Here is a 20,000-nt window from a genome sequence, read left to right on the forward strand (position 1 = left end):
AAATACTTTTTTGCCCCACTGTATATATATATATATATATATAAGGACAAATTAAATTGATATAAATTGGCAGTAAAACATTTATAATGCTACAAAAGATTTCTATTTTGAATAAACGCTGTTATTGTGAACTTTCTATTCATCTGTGAATCCTGAAAAATAAAATGTGTTACGGATTCCAAAAAAATATCTGTTTTCAACATTGATAATAATCAGAAATATTTCTTGAGCAGCAAATCAGCATATTAGAATGATTTCAGCGGTTTTAAATTCTAATAATACGTCACAATTTTTACTGTATTTTTAATCAAATAAATGCAGCCTTGGTGAGCAGAAGAGACTTCTTTCAAAAAACCTTATTTATTCCAAACCTTTGACGGTTAATGTACAGTATATATGTGACCCTGGAGCACAAAACCAGTCATGAGGGTCAGTTTTTTTTTTATTGAGATGAATGCATCATCTGAAAGCTGAATAAATAATCTTAACATTGATGTATGGTTTGTTAGGATAGGATAATATTTGAAAATCTGGAATCTGAGGGTGCAAAAAAATCTAAATATTGAGAAAATCATCTTTAAAGTTGTCCGAATGAAGTCCTTAGCAATGCATATTACTAATCAAAAATTAAGTTTTGATATATTTATGGTAGGACATTTACAAAATATCTTCATGGAACATGATCTTTACTTAATATCCTAATGATTTTTGGCATAAAAGAGAAATGTATAATTGTGACCCATACAATGTATTGTTGGCTATTGCTACAAATATCCCCCAGCGACTTAACACTGCTTTTGTGCTCCAGGGTCACATATATATATATATTCTCTCACTTTGACGGCGTATGTGTTTCGAGTGTCTGACGCGCAGGAGGCTGAGTAATACACAGCATCTCCGGACAGACAGCAGGGTTTGTTGCAGGTGAGTTTGAAGAGTGACCAGTTGCTCTCGTCGAATCTCAGCGTGTTCCTCTGGCCGCTGGAGAAATGCTCCTCACACTTGAGCGCGAGCCGCCGCAGAGACTCAGCGTACAGGCCGCCCAGTTTGGAGTAGATGCCCTCACGGCTGTCCATGTTCCTGAGCAGCGCATGCAGATGCAGCGTGTGGAGCTGCGGAGACGAGCAAGACGTCACGTTCCCCAGACGCGGGTGAGAACAGGCGAGCGGTTTGAAGCCAGAGTCGCTCGGAGCCGAGGACACACTCGCACTCACTTGCTTGCACTCGCACTCGATCGCACACTCACACTCACTCACTCACACACACAGTCACTTGCTTGCACTCGCACTCAATCGCACACTCACACTCACACACACTTGCACTCACTTGCGCTAGCACTCAATCGCACACTCACTCACTCACTCACTCACTCACTCACTCACTCACTCACTCACTCACTCACTCACTCACTCACTCACTCACTCACTCACTCACTCACTCACTCACTCACTCACTCACTCACTCACTCACTCACTCACTCACTCACTCACTCACTCACTCACTCACTCACTCACTCACTCACTCACTCACTCACTCACTCACTCACTCACTCACTCACTCACTCACTCACTCACTCACTCACTCACTCACTCACTCACTCACTCACTCACTCACTCACTCACTCACTCACTCACTCACTCACTCACTCACTCACTCACTCACTCACTCACTCACTCACTCACTCACTCACTCACTCACTCACTCACTCACTCACTCACTCACTCACTCACTCACTCACTCACTCACTCACTCACTCACTCACTCACTCACTCACTCACTCACTCACTCACTCACTCACTCACTCACTCACTCACTCACTCACTCACTCACTCACTCACTCACTCACTCACTCACTCACTCACTCACTCACTCACTCACTCACTCACTCACTCACTCACTCACTCACTCACTCACTCACTCACTCACTCACTCACTCACTCACACACTCACACTCACACACACTTGCACTCGCACTCGATCGCACACTCACACTCACTTGCACTCAATTGTACACTCACTCACACACACTCGCACTCACTTGCTTGCACTAGCACTCAATCGCACACTCACTCACTCACTCACACACTCGCACTCACTCATGCTCACACTCACTCGCTTGCACTCACACTCAATCACACACTCACACTCACACACACTCACTTGCTTGCACTAGCACTCAATCGCACACTCACTCACTCACACACTCGCAGTCACACTCGCACTCACTCACTCGCTTGCACTCACACTCAATCACACACTCACACTCACACACACTCACTTGCTTGCACTAGCACTCAATCGCACACTCACTCACTCGCAGTCACACTCGCACTCACTCACTCGCTTGCACTCACACTCAATCACACACTCGCACTCCCTCACACTCACACTCAATCACACACTCGCACTCTCTCACTCACACTCACTCAATCACACACTCACACTCTTGCACTTGCACTCAATTGCAAACTCACTCAATCACACACTCACACTCACTCTCACACTTACTGACACTTGCACTCACTCGCACTCTCACACGTACATGCATATTCACTCTCGCGCACTCACACTCTCAACACTAGCACACCCTCACACTCAATCGCACACTCACACGCTCACACTCACTCTCCCACTCACACTCTCAACACTACCACACTCGCACACTCATTCTCGCACTCTCTTGCACACTCGCTCGTACTCGCACACTCACGCACACACTCACGCACTCATGCACACAAACTCCACAACCATGAATCCTTCAAAGATCATCAGATCCTGTGATGGAGTCTCTCAGTGGTTTGTGACGCGTTAATATAGGCCTGCAGATGAAGATCAGTGACTTCATGAGGGAAACCATCAGAAAACGCCCTGTGATAAACACAAACCTTGATTTCCTCTGTTTAACCCTCCATTATCTCTGCGCCCCGGTGCATGGGAACACACTACATACACCTACAGTACGACAGCCTATCACAGCTGTGAGCCTGAAGATCAGGAGGAAGAGCGGCGTCTGATGTTCCCTTCTCATCACCGCTGATTATCAAGAAAGGAAGTTTCATTCACAATAACAGTCTGTTTATAGACTTCAACCCTAGTGAACATCCCTCTGCTGCCTACACGGGAAGTTCCCTTCAGAAACTCAAATTAAACCTCATGAGACCGATTAAAAACAACCTACATGAGCAGAAACAATTTTCTATTCTCAATCTAATGACTAAATAAACACAGAAATACACACAAATATGACATAAAATAGTCATTTTTCCGCTCAGCTCCATCTGTCATTTAAGAGCCTTTTGCAATGCATTCTGGGACAGCTGTATTGATGAAAAATACAAGCATCAGCGTTTGGAAGAGCTTGTACATGTCTTAAAATGATTTAATACAAGACAAAACAACAACTAAAAACCAAGAATTAGCTTAAACTGTTTTTGTCTTTGAATAACCAGATTTTGGAAAAAAGACTAATTTTAAAAGTGTGATTTCAAGACCTGGAAAAGTCTTAAAGCTGAATAGGTGTTTTATAATGAATAATATTTCACTAGTTATGCTAAGCTCTAAACATTTTTAATCAGGCAGTAATTGTGAGTAAAATATATTTAAAAACCTTTTGTGTTTCGAGTTTATTTATGCTTATTTGGGTAATGCCCAACCTAATTTTTTTAAATTGATCAAATTAAAATAAAATAAATAAATATTAATAAAATAAATAAATAATACAAATAAATGAATAAATAACAAAATATATATATTTTTTGAATTATTAATTATTTAAAAAAAAAAAAATAATAAAATAAAATAAAATAAAACAAACAAATAAGCAGTGTCCGTGTGTAGCTCACCGGTGTCGGAGAGCGCCTGCAGGCTGTCGCTGGATGCACTGGTGCAGCAGTTCAGTCCTCGCAGTGATTGGCTGAGATTCTCCACTGACCCCTGCTGACCGACGCGCTCCAGATCCATATTACTGCCACTCAGACGCTTACACACCCTGCAGACAACACAAACACACACCTACAGTCATATATCACACAAACACACACAGGTTTGTATCTCTCCAGCTGTTCAAACTCATGATATGAAGAGGTTTGTGGGAAAAACGGAAGGAACAGAAGTGAAGTGATTTCCCTCGCTGTATCATTACATCATTATCTCTCTCTCTCTCTCTCTCTCTCTCTCTCTCACGTCATTTATGGTAAAGAGAAACTTCAGAGTCATTTCAATCAGGGCTGAAAATCTCTCAAACCACGGATGTTCACATCTAAAGCTATGAAGCACCGCAGCTTCCTCACACACACACAGACACACACACACACACACACACACACACACACATACACACTCACACACACACAGACACACACACACACACACACACACACACACACATACACACTCACACACACACAGACACACACACACACACACACACACACACACACATACACACTCACACACACACAGACACACACACACACACACACACACACACACACATACACACTCACACACACACAGACACACACACACACACACACACACACACACACATACACACTCACACACACACAGACACACACACACACACACACACACACACACACATACACACTCACACACACACACACACACACACACACAGGTTTATTTAAACAAGAGCATACCATAAAGGTGTGCTGCTTACATAAAGCCAATAATAAAGACTAACTAAAGACTAACACAAACACTAATACTAAATTATATATATAGCATGTTTAGAAATACACAACTTCATAGCAACTATAGAACATCTATAGCTTGAAAGTAACACCTGTCAGCCAATTAGAATGTAGCATTCAGCAGCGCTGCGATACAAAGTAACAAGATCCACAAACACACTCCTGATTCTGTGTGGTGAGTAGAACAGCAGCACTTCCTGTGTGTGTGTGTATAAATAAATGTGTGTGTGTGTGTGTGTTAAACACCAGTACCAAACTTACATCTAAGACATTAATCCACCAGCAGAACACCCTAGCAACCGCATAGCAGCGGACAAAGTACACAACTCCATTACTTGAGTGAAAGTACAGATACCGCTGGTCAAATATTACTCCATTACAAGTAAAAGTTGTAGAGACAGATTTTTACTTAAGTAAAAGTACCGAAGTACTTGCTTTTAAAAGTACTTAAGTACCAAAAGTAAATTTCCTTTTTTATGTCAATGCACTGTTTTATTGTCGTACGTAATACCTGTAAATAAATATCACATTTGCAGCTGGTCAGTGTTCACAAAAATGCTGGGAAATCTCTTCATGTAGCCCTACAAGAGTGATTACTGATAAACTGTCTGAAAAAAAAGAAAGTCACGTTTTAGAGAAGAAAGAAATCAGCCACTGACTTTCAGAGCTGCTACAGAGTAACGACTTTCTACTTCGAGGACCTTGATAGAAATGTAGTGGAGTGAAACGTACAATATTTGTCTTTCAAATGAAGTTAAAGTCAAAAGTTTCCAGAAAAAATTATTCTCAAGTAAAGTACCGATACTCAAAAAGTGTACTTAAGTACAATACTCAAGTAAATGTACTCAGTTACTGTCCGCCTCTCTCTTATATTTTGTTTTCATTCTAATTTTAAAGTTTTAGTTATTTTGCTGTGCATTTTCATCATTTTTATTAGTTTTTAAATATAGTTTTAATTTTTTGTTTTATTTTATTTAGTCTACTTAAACTAAACACAAATGAGAAATGTTGCCAGCTAAAATAAAATAAGTTTAGTTTTTTTTAATGCATATAATTTTATTTCTGTTTATTTTATTTCAAGTAATGAAAATGTTTTTTATGGTTTTATTTTTAGTTAACAATAATAACCCTGGTCTGAAACTCTTTTATATATTTTAGTATTACATTAATAATATGCCTGTGGCTATTACGTGTAATAGAGATAGAGGCTATTTACAATAAGTGCAAATAGCAGTATTTTTTAGCGAGATGTTAAAACAGCAGGATTTTCTGCTATGTATAACCACTGGAGCTGTCGTCTTTTGTAGTGTTGTTTAGCCCAATCACACGTTGGTGGGCGGAGTTAATGTAAATAGCCTCTGCCAACTTAGTTGCACTTAGTGTAAATAGACACTCCGTAATAATATTTACTGTTCTACTAAATACGATCTGAAGCCTCAGTTTCCCACAATCACCTGATTTTCTAAGTATCGTACAGACACACGCTCAAACACAGCAGCAGGCGGCACGTTGTGACCTTTCCAAAGGTCCTGCTAATCCGCATGTTTACCACACACACTACAGGACCTGAGTGAAACACACAGAGCTGAAAGCAGCCATCCGTCACTCACCTCAGAATCCACTGGACTGGAGGATCATCAGCGTCTGTGTGTGTGAGTGTGAGTGTGTGTGAGTGTGAGTGTGTGTGAGTGTGAGTGTGTGTGTGTGTGTGAGCGTGTGTGTGTGTGTGTGTGTGTGTGTGTGTGTGTGTGTGTGTGTGTGTGTGTGTGTGTGAGAGTGTGTGTGTGTGTGTGTGTGTGTGTGTGTGTGTGTGTGTGTTCTGATCTGGTATGATCATCTCTGACCCGAGGCATGGAAATAAACACTCGAGGCACAGATCATCTGTTCTGATACTCAAGATGCTTCTTCAGCTCGATCGATGCTCAGAGGAACGACTGAGAAACATCAGAACCCAGCCGAAGAGCTCAGAACATCTCAACACCTGCGCTTACAGACCACGATCATGCTTTAATATCCATAATCACCGCAGCTTCTGCTTGTCCTGTTCGTGAACCATCTGCTCCATAAATGATTCATTAGATGAGTTCATAACTTCACCCATTTACACTCTCTGTTCCTAACAATGGGTTATTTAAAGAAGGTTCCCCAAACAGAGGTGATGAAAAGCTAATAATTAATCAATCATAAAAATGATGATTAAACAAAAATAAAATAAATATTTTTTAATTAAACAACTAAAATAATCATATTGTAAAATATCATTAAATGAAATAAAATTTTAAATAAAGTAAAATTCAAATGAAATAATTAAATTAAAGTATTTTAAAATAAACACAAATGAGTAAAATAATTCAAATAATACATAAAAAATAATTCATTTAAAATAAATAACAAATTAATAAAAACATTAAAAACAAAAAATGTAATAAATGTTTTAATAAAAAAACAACTGATTAAAATAATAAAAAATGGAAAATTCAAAATAAATAAATACAATTAAGTTTAAAATAAAGCAATCACAAATTAATAAAATAATTAAAGCATACAATTTAAATAAAACAATCAATAAATAAAACTTATTTGAAATTCAAACCATCAATGAATAAATGAATAAAATACTAAAAATATCCAATTAAAATAAATACATTTTAAAATAAAAACAAAATCAGGCAATTTCTAAAAAATATTAAATATTGTATTAGTTGAGCTGAATGTCACGTGACCATTAAACTACATCAGAGAATCATGTGACTGTGTTGTTAAATTACTGAAATATGAACTTCATATGAACTAAATGTAAGGGGGTCTTCAAGACAATATGACAATGAGTTATAAATTTAAAGGAATTTAATTAAATTCTATTAATTCCAATGGGGTTAATACGGGAAATTCTCAGATTATATGTTCTTACAAATGACACACAATATATTCAAATAAAATGTCTCATCAATGTTGAAAAAAATACAAATATATACTTTTTTTTTTTTTTTGGTGTGGTTCATGTGTGAAGTTTCAAAGAATTGAATTTTTTTTAATTAATAAAAAGGGGTACATGCAATAATATCATGCAAAACTTTTTTAAAAATTCACATTCACGCATTCATGAGAAGTTGCTGATCAGATACAATATGGTTTTAATTGAAAAATATTGGGTTATGACCAATGTTCCCTCTAATTTCTTTTTTTTCTTACTGAGCAAAACTTTTCTCTGTTGGACTTTAATGTGTTATTTATATTTGATTTGACCCTTGATGTAACTAAATGATGCACATTTTAGGTTACCTGAGAAAACATTTTTTACAGTGTTGTGCTACTTATCAAGAAATTCTATTAAAAATCACTTTAAAAAAATCTCATGCAGAACAGTTCAATTCTTTATAATATAATATAGCTAATATGCAAAAAATTAAGCAGTTATTGCTATGAATTCCCTTTTTGAGGTCAATTATTTATTAGACTTACAATATAATATTACATAAAAAAACAAGCATGTGAATCCTTTTACAGCTATCTAAAACATCCCCATGGTATAGAGTTTGCACTCATCCGCTATTTCCACCATATCATCAAGACACACTTCTTTAAAACATGACGACGTTTTATTTCACGTCATTACGTTACATTAACACTCACATGTTAAACGTGGTTACAGCAGAATAAATGAATCGAATGGCGCTGATGAACAGGCGTCACATTCAGAACGGCGTGAACATATTTGAGCTTGATATCGTCTCCATAAAGGCTGAATGAAGGACTGATAAAACTGCAAACAAACAGCAGAGAGACCGGCCTAAAAGTCACGAGTCCAGATACAAATGACAATCAACTTCATTCAGAGAGAACGAGAGTGAAACAAATACTCCAAAATGCATTGAAGATATTTAGTCAAAATCCAACAGATGTAGCGTCCCATTCATTTACAACCAACTAGATTGTCAGCCAGCGATTCTGAAGTTTCAGTCAAATAAATGCGGTGTAAAATACACACAACATGCATCAAATGGTTATTTATATACATAAATAAATGACTGTAATGCAAGAGAAAGCATTTCATAGTTTAAAGTTTCATCCTTCCAACACAAAAACTGAGACTTGAGAGTGTTTTTCTATACCAGATGACTAACTAGCAATACCAAGAGCTTTTAAATTCATTGAAATGACCTGGTCAGGCAAACCAGAAAAACACAACATAACTGGGTCTTTGCATTTACGCTGCCTTCATGCGCTATTGGAAATTCCCACTTCTGAAGTCTTATTTACTTGTTTACTGCATTCAAGTGCTTTGTCATTGGGAACAACAAAAATACTGGAGGACACCAGATTAATTCTTGCCAATTTCTTGGGGAAACTGCATTAAAGAAAAAACGCATTGAAGATATTTAGTCAAAATCCAACAGACTTTGAATAAAATGTAGCGTCCCATTCATTGACAACCAACTAGATGTTCAACCTGCAATTACATTTAAAGTTTAGTCTGGGGTATCATAATTATCTCCAGGTTTCCAAGTCATAAATCCAACTTGAGAGCCTATCCGTGTCCGAATTCCCAAGCCCTAACCCTAACCCATGTCCAAAAATGGCTAGGAAACTCATATTTACCATAGCACGTGAGGGCACCATAAATACTAAGACTAATGTGGCTCCATCAAAGGATAAGTATCGATATGATCAACTGATTAATATCCTGGCAAACAGCATAAAATAAGGATGCAGCTCTTACCGGTGGTGTTTTTTGGGAGGCGGCGGAGGTGGTGTGGGATCGGTGTTGGGTTCACTGGAGTGGATGAGAGGAGACGGGCTCAAGAGCAAGCTCTCTTTGGCTCTACCATCCTCTGCCGGTATTTGACTGGTGCTTTTGATGGCAGTGCCTGGCACTGCACTGCTCTCACTCATCCATTCTCTGGACGGAACAGCAGGAGCATTGATGGAGTCGCCTAGCCCACCATAAGAGCCCAATCTCTTGGACTCAACCTCGTCTTCCACCTCGTCAATACATCCCTCCAGACTCGTGGCGCTGTTGGACTTGTTTCGGACGGCTTGAGCATTGGTGTCCACTTGCGAGGTCATCTGATTTGGAGGAAGAACCACGTGAAAGCTGAGCTCGGGTAACGGTAAGGAGAGACTGGAGGTACCAAGTCTTGGTGGACGGGTGCTGATCTTAGGAGGAACTGGGGGACTGGATCGAGGCTTGGGTTGGGTTGTTTCAGTGACATCAGGAGCATTTGGCCAAGTGAACGCCGGGCATGATGGGTCTTTGGGCGCGGTTGGGCTGAAGTGGGTCCATTGTGTGCTTACGGCCGAATCCGGGCTGCTCAGGTAAAACGTCCGGTTGTTTTCCTCAGTATGGGCGGCGACGACAGTAATAGTCGCTCTTTGATTGTCGCTTACGTTGACTTCGGTTTCAGACTCGGAGGATTGCGGAGCCTTCCCGTCGCATTGAGCATCGAGTTGTCTTTTCCTCTTGGTGCTCTCAGCATAGATCGGCTCACTTTCCTCAAGCCCGTTTGGTGGAACGCTTGGAGACTTCTGAGGACTCCGGAGTCCCACTAATGAATCCACGTTGCTCCGATTGGAGCACAAGGCTGATAGGCTTTCGTGGAAGGAGTCTGGAGTAATCGGAGACGGTGAAGTACCTGGCGTCTCATTGGACGATCCGTTAACCATATTCCCTGGTGTGGTTCTGGCTTGCCTTTCCTCTACGGATGCCCTTAGAGGACTTGTAACTCCATCACTGTTTCCAGTCCTGTTGTGAAGACATAGATCTCCATTGGCGTAAGTGCTCTTGACCGCTTTGGTCATCTGTCTATAGGAGTCACTGTTCCCAATCTCTTTTAGACTGTGTTGAACACAGCCATCTTCTTGACTCATAAATATATTGCTGATAATCATGCAGTCTTTGGATAATCCAGTGGGAGAACAAACGTTTGGGGAGAACTTCTTTACAGAGATGCCGTTTTGTATTATGGTTTCTCTGAGAGATTTATTACATCCATTGCTATCGATGTACAGAGGAGCCAAATCCAGAGCTTTCTTCAGTCCTACAGAGGTCTTCTGGTTGTTCTGAGATACAGAAGCAATCATAAGTCTGAGAAGGATTCAAACACTGGATCATTGCGTTTACAATAAAAAGCTTATTATAAAAACATGCTCAATAACTTGCCAATGTAAGAAACCCACATTGAGATAATAACATCAAAGCGTAAACAAACAAGCACGCTGGATAAACAGGCAACATTTCACAGGCATGTCAATGCAATCAATGCATTGCATAGACAATTAATCACACAGGTACAAGAAACTAATCATTTTATTTGACTCCACAGACGACTTTATGTGACTGTGTCTGTTTGCTTTGTAGTCTGTCATAGAAATGATTCAATGCCCTTGGCGCTGATCTAATTATCTTTGTTTAAAAAGTGTGTCCATATCACTGCCTTCCTGTACAGGGTGCATACAGCTGAATGGCAGTCTGGTATCTTGCGTTCACAAAGACATTCCAGTCTACACCCATGTAGTGGAGAATGTTGACTAAACCCCACCCACCTTGGAGATATCACTGACTTTCACCATAATAAGAGTTTAAAGGTATAGTTTAGCCAAAAATGAAAATGTCCTCAGGCCATCCAAGAAGTTGACAAGTTTGTTTCTTCATCAGATTTGGAGAAATGTAGCACTACATCAGTGTCTCAGCAATGGATGCTCTGCAGTGAATGGGTGCCGTCAGAATAAGAGTCCAAACAGCTGATAAAAACATCAAAAGTAATCCACACCAGTCCATCAGTTAACATCTGGAGAAGAAGACAAAAGAAACAAATCAATCATAAAAACGTTCCATAATAACGCTTCCTCCAGTGAAAAAGTGCATCTGCTGTTGTCTCTCGCATCAAAATCCAGCCACATATTAGTTCAGAGCTGTTTAAACGCTGCTTGATCTGTGCAGATTTCTCTCCTGATTCACACCAGAACACTTTTTCACTGGAGGAAGAGTTATTATGGATTATAGACTCGTATTTTAGTTAAAAACGTCTTGATTGATTTGTTTCAGCTTTTGTCTTCTCCAGATGTTAACTGATGGACTGGAGTGATGTGGATTATTGTGATGTTTTTATCAGCTGTTTGGACTCTCATTCTGACGGCACCCATTCACTGCAGAGCATCCATTGCTGAGACACTGATGCAGTGCTACATTTCTCCAAACCTGATGAAGAAACAATCTCATCCTAAACTTGGATGGCCACAGGGTGAGCACACTTTCAGCAGATTTTCATGTTTGGGTATTCCTTTAAGAGTTCATCCACTCAATGGATTCAGTGCATTCCTGCAGATACCTGTTCTGTATTCATTTCCGTCTTGACCTCCACTGTGACGTCCATGTTCATCATGGTGGGTCTGACAGCGATGGTGGGTTTAATATACGGAGAGGGAGACGTTACCCCACCCTCGTCTTCCCCGATCAGACTCGTTCGGACACCAGCGCCTCCCGCCGTGCCGGTCTGTCCGTGAGCGCTGCGCGGATGGAAGCAGTTCTTACAGGAGCCTGGTTTCCACACGTGCTCTGCAAACTCTCCACACGCAGACATTTTAACACAGACCTCGAGCTCCCGTCTGATCGACTCTACTGCCGGCCGGAACAAGCTGAGAACAGACGAAGGTGTTTGGTCACATAGTGTGTGGCACAGGAGACCAGCAGCCTGTAAACCTGAGAAAACACAAGATACATTTTAGATGATTTTGAGTTATGCTGGTGTATATGTTTGATATGAAAAACCACTTGCATTTGGAGAATTAGTCATATGTTAATGGCTATTAAAACACACAGAAACTCAAAGGTCTTCACAACAAAACCTCAACATATAATTTTTGTTTAATTGGGAGAAATATTGACAGAAATATTAGCAGTGAAATTAACTTCTCAAACTACTACTACTACTAATTATTAAGGTTGCAAAAAGGCGGAAAATGTCCAGAAAATGTTGGAAAATTTCCAGGATTTTTGGGAAACATTCCAGGATTTTTTTTTGTGGAAACTTTTGGAAAACTCAGGGAATTTTCAGAAACTTTCGGAAAGTTTCCAGAAATGTTCTGCCTCTTTGCAACCCTACTAATTATTATTAATTAATTAAAACATTATTTTAAGGAATATCACCAAATCAAGAGCCTTTATTTAATTAAAACGTTATTTTTTTGCAATGTTTTGTTGTAAATAACTGGTGTATTTTATTAAATTTACAAAGATTGATTATACTGTTATAGTCATATGAATTAACTTGATTACCACAGTTTTTAATTATAATTTTTTTATTCAGTCATAAACCAAAGTATCAAGAAAAATGAAAACATAATTTGGGAAAAAATTAAGTATTTCATAGCACCCTAATATTGTCAAAATGTTAAATAATCATGAAATGGTTTTATGAAATCAATTGATTAGATATTTATAATAGCTCAAATATACAGTCCAGAATAATGAAAATGTAAAACACTGAATTTTTTGGGGGGAAAAATGTAAAAAAGATTTCATAGTGGCTCCAGAAATATCAACAAGCTGCCACTGAAAAACTCAAAGTTCTTCTTTAAAGCTTTGCATAAACCTTTGTACATTTCAAGTGTTTCTGACAGGGAAATGCACTTGTGTAAGAGACTTGGCCTAAATAATCAGATGAAAGTACTTCACGCTTACTAGTGAAAAACAAAAGGTGCAAATCCGCTCCTCCAGTTCCTGGTCCCTCCCTTCATACAGAGCTTTCCTTTGGACAGACTTACTCACCCACTTCAGCCGGAATCAGGACATTAACAAACTCATTCTGTTCAAACACGTGGACGAACGACCTTCTAGAAGCCGTCTGAACTCACAGAAATGAACTGATCTTAATGCGAAACACTGAGGTTCAAATCAGAGACGCTGAAACAATGCAAGACGAATAAAGCAAATTAAATAATTTAAAATGCATATGGTTAGGATCATGAGAAATATATAGTGACTATAAGCCATATTTATATTCCTTCATTTGGACTGTACCACTAAACAAATGTGTTATGGTCATTAAATACATGCATTTTAATTTGCTGCATATTTTCAACTATTTTAAACAAGTTGCATGGACCAAATCTCAATCTTTCCAAATCAATTCCTTAAAAACATCAACCAGCAGCCGGAAAGATCCAGAAATAGTCCATGCAACTTGTTTAAAGTTGAAAAAATTCAGCAAAATATCATGCAAATATGTAATGACCGTAACACATTTGTTTAGTTGTTTTCACAGGACAGCACCAGATGGAACTCTTTCAGTTCATTCATTACCTTTCCTGCGCACATGTGACTCATTTCTAGACTCTTAATTAAGAAATACGCTCTTTAAACAAAAGGAGCATCGGCAGGTGCTGGAGTCTGAGAGTTTCTAAACCACATTTGCAAATGTGTCGTTGCACAATGACTCAGTTTGATACGGGAATCTATTCGCAGCAGCAGTTGCTGTTGTATTTAAAGGCACGGATGGTTAAAACAGGAAAAAACATGACCTTTTTCAAATAACCTGAGCAGCTGATACACTACTAGTTACATTACTTTTCTGTCACACCCCACAGAAGTTGCAATTGCATATATTCGCCATAAAAGTTTTCTAAAATGTTATTAACATTATATTTCCGCCTCATCATTTGACCAAAATGCACAATGGATTGCAGTCAGAAGTCAGTGGTGATTAAAAGTAACATTTAAACACAAGTGTTGCATTAATCTCATTAAATACCACGTGTAGCTTGAAGCTAATTGTAGTTCTAATGTCTCTGTCACCAATATACGGTTATATTCCAGGATGCATTTTATCAAAAGAAATCATATAAGTTCGTCAGAAAAGGTTTAGTTCTCTAAAAAGATTTTATACAAACAAAACGGGATGTTTGTGGGCAAGCCGTGTAACGCCAGAGTAAAGTAATGCCACACATCAGTGTTCAGATCATCTTTTCTCCTGACAAAATCAATGCAACAGCAATATTTCCATCCGCTAAATGTAAGGATTTCCATATTCTAAGCTTGCCTGCTGCTCTGCTGACTTCATGTGAAATTATGAAAATAAATCTTGGATTCAGTAGGGGTTGAGGCATTGAAAGTAACTAAGTAACGAGCTGTTTTATTGATGGTAACTGTAATATTATTACTGAAATCTTATTAGTAATTAGCTACACTACTAGTTATTGTGAAAAAGTCATATGTGAGCCTGCAGCACAAAAGCGGTCATATTTGTAGCAATAGCCAACAATACATTGTATGGGTCAAAATTATCCATTTTTCTTTTAAGCCAAAAATCATTAGGATATTAAGTAAAGATCATGTTCCATGAAGATATTTAGTAAATCTCCTACTGTAAATATATCAAAACTTAATTTTGATTAGTAATATGCATTGCTAAGAACTTCATCTGGACATCTTTAAAGATGATTTTTTTCAATATTTAGATTTTTTTGCACCCTCAGATTTTCAAATATTGTCCTAACAAACCATACATCAATGGAAAGCTTATTTATCCAGGTTTCAAAACTCTCAATTTCTAAAAATGGACCCTTATGACTAGTTTTGTGCTCACATATTATTACTAGTAATTGCCTAACACTGGTCTCAGGAAATGATTCATTTTACTTTGGCACAAATGGAGAATGTGGCCATAAAGATGGTTTTCTTTCCATTTCTGACAGCACAGCCGCTCTCTCTGTGGCTCAGATATCTGAAAGGTCTTCACCCGCTAGAGAGTGAAAACAAACCTGTGAGATTTCGCACCGTCGCTGGTGTCTGGCGCGCGAGAAGATGCGCTAGACTCACGGTGGTGCGAGTCTCCTCTTCACATTCCTCACATTCCTCCCGACGAGAACGCTTTCTGAAGCCTGACATGGAAAGAACAGAAGAGCCTCTAATTCTGGTGGCCTGGGAAAGTGGAGTGGAGATGGACGGGGTCAACAATCTACTGACCCTCGATCAATGGCTGATGAATCACTGGCTCTGTTTTAGTCTGTTTGCTGGCATGTTGAAGATTATTTGGGTTTTAAAGACATAGAACCATTTTGGTTCCCCAAAGAACCTTTTTGCTTTACAAAAAACCCAAAATGCATTGGAAAGTTTCATGGATGTTAAAGTAGCATGCCAAAGATGACGTGCATTTAAAGATTGTAAACCATCAACCTCTTTGCACTTAAAAACAAAGATTGGCATTTGATGCTTGCATGAAGAACCTTTAACACCCATGAAACTTTTCCAATGCACTTTGGTTCTTAAGAGTGCATAAACCTCTTCAGATTATTGAAATGTTCTTCACACTAAGAAAAACTATTATTTTGGGAAAGACAATGAAAAATTAAAGAGTCTAATGACTTCTTAAACTCTAAGTAAACTATATGGCCAAATTAAAACTATCTCAGACGGTGCTTCATTTTATATTTGCTGAAAATTAATTGTGAATATATCATGCATATTCAATATATCACCACCACCTTATGGCAAAGCAAATACTTTAAAATCCAATGAAAATTTCCAATGCACAAAAACTTCACACTTCAAAAAATGGTTATTTTGGGAAAGATCACATGTGTATTTTTATTCTCATCTTAGTTTTTATTATCTGTGTGTTGTTGTCTCTGTGCACTGGAAGCTTGTAAAACTCTAAAACAAATTCCTTGTGCGCGCAAACATACTTGGTAATAATGCTCTTTCTGACGTCTGATGATGAAAGATTCAGGATACTGAAGTCTAATGACTTCTTAAACTTCATGGCCAACTAAAAAGCCAATTCAAATCATATAAAATCAGTGCTTCATTTTATATTTGCTGTAAAATCATTGTGAATATATCATGCATATTCCATATTTCACCAAAAAAACATATTCACAGACCTTCATTTGGATTGAACACTAGTTTATTTATTTGAACATGCACTCTTTATTGGTAACTATGGTTCCATAAAGAACCTTTGACACCCATAAAACCTTTCCATTCCACAAAAAGGTATTTAAAGTGGGGGGGGGGGACCAAAATGGTTCTTCTATGGCTTCCTTTCGTGCAGATCCTGATAGGAACCTCGTGAGGGAAACTGTAATCTTCAGGAAGCTTCATGATGTTTATGAGCACGTGAGGACAGATAAATAATGGCCCGCAGGTTGAAGTGTCGCTGGCCGTTCTGTGTTTGCTCAGCGTTAGACTCGCTGGCAACAAGTTTGACAAGTCCAAACCCAAGACACAACAGAAGCAGAAGCTCTTTGTTCCTGCAGCAGCTGAAAACACTTCAGCACTTGTGAACAAGGAATGTTTTTGCCTTCAGATGTTGCTCAGGGGGAAGGGTGACGCTCCTCCAGTGCTTCTGCTGAGAGCTTTAAACCCTCCAGTGTCACAAACACCAAATCTTTACCTGCAACCTATGTGCATTTACTGTGCAATCAGACTTAAACATGGGTCAAATGTGTTTAAATACACTCTTACTGTCAATCAAACCAGCCAAAATATGGAAAAAACCAACATGCAACATGCATTCCACAAATTCCATATGAATCCACCAATTAGACACTTCACTTCCTTAAAGAAACCATGTGAACCACTTAAAGTTGTTCAAATGAAGTTCTTAGCAATGCATATTACTAATCAAACATTAAGTTTTGATATATTTACGATAGGAAGTTTACAAAATATCTTCATGGAACATGATCTTTACTTAATATCCTAATGATTTTTGGCATAAAAGAGAAATGTATAATTGTGACACATACAATGTATTGTTGGCTATTGCTACAAATATCCCCCAGCGACTCACATATTTTCCAGAACTTTTCCAGAATTGACCACAGTTTCACCAAACCACTAGTTTGTACACTTGTGAAAATGTGGTATAATGAGAAAACAAATGAACTAAAAGACAACAAAGCGATTTCAATGTTTGAAGGAGATCTAATTGTCATTTATACTGATTTTAGTCATAAGCAAATATTTTGAGCCAGAAACTATGATGGTAAGTTGGTTATCAGATTGCACAATCCAGTTTCACACCTGTTTAGAAAAACTAGCACGTCATACTCAGCGATAGAAATGCGGCTGGTGTGGAAACAGGAGATTTACAGAGACGCCGAGAAAAACATCAGCCCAGGCGAGCCGCCACAACATCCAGCTCCACACGAATGAATGAACCAATGCGGGATAAACCAGACTGATCCGGTCCATATCAAATCAGCCTGTGTTTCAATCTGGTTCTGAAAGCGGATCCAGATCAAAGCTCCAGTCTGATGTAATATGTATCCGATCCACGCCAGAGAACAGATCTTACCTGCGCTGAAACACGCGTGATTCCGCTCTTTCACAGAAAACAGACGCGGACCAACCCACAGACAGCAGCGCTGCGTGACTCTGATCTGATCAGACTGAAGCGCCGAGACTCCTGCAGAGGGGGCGGAGCCTCACACATACACACACACACACACACACACACACACGCACACACACACTCACTCACTCTCACACACTTATACAAATACCTGTATGTACTGTATGTGTGTGTATATATATACTGTATATACTGTATATATATATATATATATATATATATATATATACACAATGTTATGCTAAGTTATTTTGTTAATTTTAATTATATACATTTTATATATTAATTAAATTTTAATTTAAAATTTTTTTTTTTTTTTTTTTTTTTTTTAATATAATTTTTTTTTTTTTTTAGTTTCTCAACCTGGCAAAACATTTTGATGTCATGTTGGTTTTTTCTGTTTTTCGATACTTATTCACTTTTTTTTGTACGGTGTCCCTTCTTGGTGAAGACAGGGCCGAAGAGAACCATTCTGGAAAAGGAAGAAAAATGTAAAATTAGAAAAACGGTATTTCTTTAATAGCCAAAAAGTGCAAAGGAAAAACTCATCCAAGTTCTCCTCTCACCTGGTGTTAGACGGCCGGCACAGCGGTGCTGGGGACTGGTTTCTGGGCAGATTCTTTGGCCTGATGTACTGTATATATATATATATATATATATATATATATACACAATGTTATGCTAAGTTATTTTGTTAATTTTAATTATATACATTTTATATATTAATTAAATTTTAATTTAACATTTTTTTCAATTGCTTACATTTTCAAAACTTTGCGTCTTTTTTTCAAAACTTTACACACAAATCCAAAGAATTGCACACAAAATGCAAAAAGCCTCACATCTCTATGTCTCGCTCTACATTTTGTTATGTACTGTATATTAATTCTCTACATTATAAATTTCATTTTATTAATGCTATATTTATATATTTATTTTAATTTTATTTAAACTTTTTATTGGCCTATTTATTAACTATTTTGACTAGTTAACCTTAAAAGGACCTTCACAGTTTTCACTATATTTATGAAGACATTTTCCAAAATTTGGTCCTCGTAAAAATACCATATAAAATCATTAATAACACCTGTCCAAAATGTATGAAACACTCACCTGTCTGTCACTGCAGTGAGACACAGATAAAGGATCAGACAAACACTAACCTGCTCACAAAACTACAGACAGACTGGCTTGAGAATCCGTGTGTGTGTGTGTGTGTGTGTGTGTGTGAGAGAGAGAGAGAGAGAGAGAAATAGACACACACTTCTGTATTTAAAGGAAGCAGTGTTTTGCTGATGTTCTAAACGGTCGATTGGAAAGACATTAGTGTTCCAGCCATCACTGTAATCAATAAAGTGATCAATCGCCTTGAAACGCCGATCTAATCTGCACGTTCATGTTCAATGTCAACAGCTCACATCCCAGAGTTTGGAATTTACTAGAAATTCCCTTCATTCCCTGTTCAGAGCGCTGGAAGCAGGAGAAGAGAGAACATGCCGTGGCATGAACACACACACACACACACACACACACACACACACTTGCATCTTGATGTACTAAAGTAGCTTAAGCAAAACCTGAAATAGAAATTATTAAAAACTATATAGACATCTAAAAAACGAATAAAAAAAACAAAAACAAAATAAAAATAAAATTTATAAAGTAAAACTAAAACTTTAAAAACTTTTTATAAAAAATAAAAAATAAAAAATAAAAATACATATAAACATAAAAGCTATAATAGTACCTCAATGATACTAAAATAACACTAAATCAAACTCCATTAAAGCTCCTGATCCATCAAGAATAATACCTCGTTTTTATGTTTTTCGTTCATTATAAACTGATGTTTTTGAGATCTGCTCATTTTTGTTGTTGTTCGAACACTGAAACCTGCTGCATCTCATCAGATTTCTCCTGCGACCTCTGC

At 38.0% G+C, this 20,000-nt stretch overlaps 2 protein-coding genes and 1 long non-coding RNA gene across 3 annotated transcripts in view; all 3 read right to left on the minus strand.

Moving 5' to 3' along the window:
* LOC107570961 (tyrosine-protein kinase SgK223-like) overlaps positions 1-1,189 on the minus strand; it is a 3,083-nt gene extending 1,894 nt beyond the window's left edge. Inside the window, exon 1 of the mRNA XM_016257245.1 lies at positions 837-1,189. Within this exon, the coding sequence (XP_016112731.1) occupies positions 837-1,076 (240 nt within the window). The 5' untranslated portion in view covers positions 1,077-1,189. The remainder of the gene's footprint in view (positions 1-836) is intronic.
* A 1,569-nt stretch (positions 1,190-2,758) lies between these two features.
* LOC107570948 (tyrosine-protein kinase SgK223) lies at positions 2,759-18,113 on the minus strand. Its single transcript, XM_016257231.1, has 6 exons — positions 18,014-18,113; positions 12,044-12,414; positions 9,436-10,775; positions 3,815-3,988; positions 2,957-3,033; positions 2,759-2,868 (listed from the first exon to the last, which is right to left on the minus strand). The coding sequence occupies exons 2-6, from the start codon at positions 12,293-12,295 to the stop codon at positions 2,759-2,761; spliced, it is 1,953 nt and encodes a 650-aa protein (XP_016112717.1). The 5' UTR covers positions 12,296-12,414; positions 18,014-18,113.
* Positions 18,114-18,458: 345 nt separating this feature from the next.
* On the minus strand, positions 18,459-18,703 carry LOC107570962 (uncharacterized). The gene is made up of 2 exons (XR_001607114.1): positions 18,637-18,703; positions 18,459-18,542 (listed from the first exon to the last, which is right to left on the minus strand). It is a non-coding gene; the product is annotated as an uncharacterized lncRNA (long non-coding RNA).
* Positions 18,704-20,000: the final 1,297 nt, after the last annotated feature.

Source organism: Sinocyclocheilus grahami, unplaced genomic scaffold (genome assembly GCF_001515645.1).
Source record: "Sinocyclocheilus grahami isolate Dianchi unplaced genomic scaffold, SAMN03320097.WGS_v1.1 scaffold1525.1, whole genome shotgun sequence".
In the NCBI taxonomy this organism is placed as follows: domain Eukaryota; kingdom Metazoa; phylum Chordata; class Actinopteri; order Cypriniformes; family Cyprinidae; genus Sinocyclocheilus; species Sinocyclocheilus grahami.